Source organism: Castanea sativa, chromosome 5, assembly GCF_040712315.1.
Source record: "Castanea sativa cultivar Marrone di Chiusa Pesio chromosome 5, ASM4071231v1".
NCBI classification, from domain to species: domain Eukaryota; kingdom Viridiplantae; phylum Streptophyta; class Magnoliopsida; order Fagales; family Fagaceae; genus Castanea; species Castanea sativa.
This window is the reverse complement of record NC_134017.1, coordinates 77,186,169-77,191,609: the sequence shown is the minus strand read 5'-3', so window position 1 is coordinate 77,191,609 and position 5,441 is coordinate 77,186,169. Positions and strand designations below refer to the sequence as shown.

General features: G+C 34.1%; 1 protein-coding gene across 1 annotated transcript; it reads right to left on the bottom strand.

Annotated features, from left to right (window-relative positions):
• Positions 1–1,600: 1,600 nt before the first annotated feature.
• LOC142634403 (E3 ubiquitin-protein ligase RSL1-like) lies at positions 1,601–3,969 on the bottom strand. Its single transcript, XM_075808690.1, has 2 exons — positions 2,966–3,969; positions 1,601–1,903 (listed from the first exon to the last, which is right to left on the bottom strand). Exons 1-2 carry the CDS (start codon positions 3,796–3,798, stop codon positions 1,831–1,833), a joined length of 906 nt encoding a protein of 301 aa, XP_075664805.1. The 5' UTR covers positions 3,799–3,969; the 3' UTR covers positions 1,601–1,830.
• Positions 3,970–5,441: the final 1,472 nt, after the last annotated feature.

Here is a 5,441-nt window from a genome sequence, read left to right as displayed (position 1 = left end):
AAAATAAATTTTAGTAGAAAATGCATATGTTTCATGCTTGAATATTTTATTCTAAGAACCCACCAATAAACAATGTTTTCCTCCATTTCTATCTTCCAAACCAAAACAACTTAATGGATTTTTTTTCGTTTCTCTTTTCTTTCCTCTCCCCTCTCTTCCTCCATTTCCTTTCCTCCCCTTTACCTTGTTTTTGCCAAACACAGTGTAACGTTTTTTTGTTTTGTATGCATTAATATTTTACTATTTTAAGGGTTTTGTTAGTGGAAAGTTTTCAAGGCATAATCTTGACTCTTATATTATGAAAGAATGGTTAGGAATTTAAGAACTCTATGTAATAGAGTTTCCCAGGAACTTTGGAGGGTCTAGATACATATGTGTCTAGCTTACACCCACTGGTCCACCCTAAAAAGTGGACAATAGGAAGAAAGAATGAGCCTCTATGCGTGAGAATGCATGATTCTTAGTGAACAAAGGCAGAATTCACGTAGAATTAGCTCACCATCTCAAACGCTTTGTTTGAATTGGGCGAAGGTGAGAGAAAGGTAAAGAAAAGGAGAGAAGGGAAGTCATTTTCCTTGTTTGGTTAGATGAGAGAAGAGAGAAGTGGGTTGATTTGGAGTGATTAAATTTCTATGAAGGGAAAGGAAGAGGAATTTTGGGATTATTTTATAATTTTTATTATAAAATTACCAATCTACCATTCTATTCTTCTTACAAATCATATCTTCATGGGTATAAATGTAAAAACAAATAGTTTCCTTTCCATTCTCTTTGAAAACCAAACAAAGGAAAAATTTTGTTTTCTTTTTTTTCCTTCCTACATCCAAACACACATAGTGGAAAACATTTTGTTTTTTCCTTTTCCTTCCCTTGGTGTTTTCTTTCATATTCCCTTTCCTTAGATGCCACCAAACATAAAGTAAATGAGCACGACTCTAGACATCCGCCCATAGTCGTAGTCATGACACCTTCAATGCCCCACTTAGAGAAAATGGAGGAAATCTTGGTAGTATGGTCAAATGATTTGTATATATATTCATACCAAAAACTACCATGCAAAAATATAAGAGAAATTCCAAGAGACTTTTATGTTTGAGATTTTGATATTAAATGAGTTAAATTAAGCATTGAAAGAGTTTGGTTAGTGCCACACCGGTGCCATTCTTAACTTAGTGAGTTTGTCTCTCTCATGTCTTCCATAACTTATTTGAATAAGTTAACAACTAAGATTATTTGCACCATTAACCTATATCAAACTGAATTTTAAGTTCACCTAAACCAAACTGAATCTTAAATTCAAGGTTCGTATAGAAGTATAGAACAATAACACAAACATGAGCATTAGTACAAGAACACTCTTATAAGTTTCCCACCATCAAAGAAATAGAAAATACACACACTACCCCTGTTAGAATGCATACAACATGCATATCTAAAGTTACGCAAGCGGCAACTCCCCAAACGGCAAAAACACTAATGCACCAAGATCCTTCAATCTCCGATCATACGCCACACAAGGACCACCTTAATTCAACCATTGACGTGCGCTGATTTTGATCTTTGACTTTGTATTCAACTTCATTTTTAGCATAGATTCTGATTTTGGAGTTATTATTTATGTATAATAGTCCAAGAGGCTAAGAATAGTGTATAGTAAATTCTCAATAATTAATGAGAAGAGTTTGAATAATAGATGTATATGCAAATTAGAGCATTTTTCTCATAAATTAACCAAGGATAAAAGCAAAATAAAGAGGTAATATAGCCAGAGTTTCCATACTTATAGTACAGTGTTGTGATAACATCTTCATTATGATTCATTCTAGACATTTAATCTCTCTGGCAAGCACCATGATCACTAGTCCACTGAGCTCCACATCCGTAGCAAAACTGGAACGTACACCTGCAACCAAATAAACAATAGCTTTTGCTTATAAAAAGAAATTCTTGACTCATTATAATTACATCAGCTACAGCCCGCTGAAAGTCCTACTTTGGGCATCTCAAAATCATAAAATTATGTAACACGTAAGTGGGCTAATTAATTGAACAGGGCATCTAATTTCATTGTCCTTCTTTAGCCAGAGCAAAATGATAACATTACCATGCCCCAATGTAGATATTTTAGATCTTATCATTCAATCAACTTAATAGGCATAACTATGCCCCAATGTCTTTGTTTTAGATCTTGTCACACAACCAACTTAATAGGCATAGATACCCTTACACTTGTTTTTCCACTTCCACTTTCATGTTTTAAAATGTGGATATTTCCGTATCAATTATAGATATTGATGTAAATGAGTGTAAAAGAATAGTTTCCCTCAATAATATAGGTACTGCTACTACACACTAAGAAAATGTTAATTATTTTTCACATGCTAAGTTATATACTACCCGTACACACTCTAGCTGAAATCCTAATTTGAAAACATGATTTTAGTTATTACGTGAAATAGTGAAATCATCATGTTTTTGAAAATACAATTTCACAATTATAACTAAATGTATCATTCACACAATTTGTAACTATCACTACTCCTAAGGAAAATAATCAATGGCTCAAAGAACTCCAATCACATGTTAACAAAAAACAAAACCAACATAACATACATTTTTCTACTAATTAACATCACTAATTTATATAAGTTCATTCTAAGCAAATACTTCATGCGTAATTATGTAATAATTGCATGACAATCCTAGTTTTAGCTTGTTCAACTGATCTTGTTATCAAATAGAAAAAAGTTTGTTCAACTGGTCTTCTTATGGTCTTCTTATCAAATAGAAAAAAGTTGGTTCAACTGGTCTTGTTATCCTAGTCTTGTTATCAAATAGAAAAAGTTTTGAATGTGGTCTACACTAAAAATAAAGTAATTGGTATTTTATCTTGATCTCATAGATATCAAATCCGATTGTAAATATAAAATAAAAAAATGACATGACAGTCAAGAGCAAAACTGACCTGCAAGTCATATGTAAACAACCATCAGTCCTTTCCACAAAATATTTGCAATGGGGACACCTCTTCCATTTCTTCTCCTTAACAAGCTCCCTCAACATGAGATCATCCCTCCCTCTCTCGTCCTCATTCAATCTCTGGAACTCTTCGCAATCCACCCCTGAATGCCAAGGCACATAACACACCGCACAGAACAATCTATGGCAGAACGGACACTCTGACATCCTAATCGCTTCCCCTTCTTCATTATCATTCAGCAACATTGCTGAACAATCCTTGAAAGGACAGTAAAACCTCTGGGAACCAAACAGCGCTTCACATAGCGCCTCGTCCCACCTGTCCAACACGTCTTTCGGAAGCACTGCCCTGCAAGCATCGAGTTCTATGACACCCTTGCAGTCCAATTCAGGGCAAGTAACAATGGTTATGCTCTCATGGATCTTTGTGGCAGCGTGTTTGCCAATGCAATCAGAGCAAAATGAGTGTTCACAGCTCTCAGTTTTGAACATCTGGTCACTATCTTTCCTTTCCACACAAATCTCACAGAAGCTATATGATGATTCCCCACCTTCTCTTGCTGGCTCTGTTTCCGGGGTTGGGAGAATTGCTTGTATTGTTGGCGTTGGTGATGACAGTAATGGCAATAAGGTTAAGGCTCCATTGTTGGCCGATTTGGAAGTGATCACAGAGCCCATAAGAGCCTCTTGGAACTGCAACTCTTCTGCATACTTTTCATCAGATACAGGAAAAATCACATCTTCTTTTTCATCAAACACTGCTGAGAAGTAGAAATCATCTACCTGCGTAAGATCGAAAGAAGCTGATTCTTGTGCCATATTATAAATTCTGAGTCAATGATCAGCCTCTCAGTCTCTCTCTTTACTAAGGAGTGAGTGTGTATGGGGGTTTAATATAATGGAAATGATATTACTTTAGAAGCGACTTCGCTTGGAAGAAATCATTTCTTATTGGCAGATTAGGAACTCCTTCGTTGAAGGGTTTAAAGTTTAGACTTTTGGACTAAGGCTAACTACTTGACAGGAAAAAGATAAAGGCACAGAGAAATTAAAAGGTGAATTTTCAACTTTATCTAAATCAATTTGAACCCGAACTTTTTTTTTTTCAAATAAATTTCCAAATTTATTTTATTTTATATTATTCCACTTTTTCTATCCTTATTCCTAAGCCAATAGCTAAAGTTCCAATAGGAACAAGGGAGCAACTTTCTCGTACACTTCCTAGCAAAGTAGTGAGTGACCCAAAGTGGGAAAAAGGGAAAGAGCAATGGTATCAAAAATTCAAGACTTCTTTTGAAAGGAGTTCAAAAAAAAAAAAGACTTCTTTTGAAAGAAGAGATTTCAGATTGTATTCATGAACCCCCGAAGAACGGCTTAGCCTAACTCGGCCCAACCAAATATAAAAATAAAAAATCGGCCCCTCGCTTCCATCACTTTCCCCGAGTATTCTTCTTATTACATGCCTTTATTAATGGTCAGATTTTTGCACGGTTTTCTTTGATAAACATTAACTGATGTGGACTTCTTGGGTATATGGCAAGACCGAAGTGGTATTGGAGAAATTATACAGTATTTTTTGGATCATGTTATTTGTCTACTGAATCAGTAATCAATTTCTATTAAAAAAAAATAAAAATTTATCTCAACCATTTAAAAAAGGTAAGAATCTTTTCGTGGTATCGGAAAAAATTCAAACTTTTGGGCCTAATGGTCAATTCCTGCACAGTTTCCTTTGGTAAATACTAAATACTACCTGATGTGAACTTCTTAGGATACATGACAGTACCCGAAGTTACTGGGGGAAATTCAGAAGCCTAGTAGTCTAGGCATGCTTTGAGGTCTGACCAGTTATAATTAAAATAAAAAGAAGAGAAAGAAACAAAGGAACACACGAAATTGAAGTGGCACACGTGCCTACATAGTAACAGTAGTTATGGTCTTATCTCCGAGCTGTGGCAGAAAAAACAAATATCTATATATATATATATATATATATATAAATATTAAATAAAAATATTATTTTGGTCCAGTTGAGTAAGTCATAGTTAATCTGGTCTCTATATTTTTTAAATAGTTAATTTAGTACTGTTATTTTCAACTTATAACCAATTTAGTCCTTATCATTAATTACTAACAAAAAATGCTTAAATGACAAATGATGTGTATGGTTACGGTTGGCATACAAGTGGCCGATAAAATAACAATAAAAATATTTAATTGCTATAAAAAATTGCCATGGCATAAATTTTAAAAAAAAAACACACATAAAAAAAGGTTGAATTTAAATAATAATAAAAAATCCCCTCCTATTCTTGCACTTCCTTGGAAGGTTCGAGTGCTTAGAGTCTGTTTGGATAGAACTTATTTTGCTGAAACCAAAAACTGAAAACTGAAAACACTGTAACAAAATAAATTTTAAATGTGTGAATAGTGCTGTGTGACCCATTTTTAATGAAAAAGTT

Coding starts and splice junctions, on each gene's coding strand:
- LOC142634403 (XM_075808690.1), bottom strand. CDS start 3,798: ATGGCACAAGAATCAGCTTCTTTCGATCTTACGCAGGTAGATGATTTC. Junction 1,904..2,965: donor TGTTTACATATGACTTGCAG/GTCAGTTTTGCT, acceptor ATTTGGTTGCAG/GTGTACGTTCCAGTTTTGCT.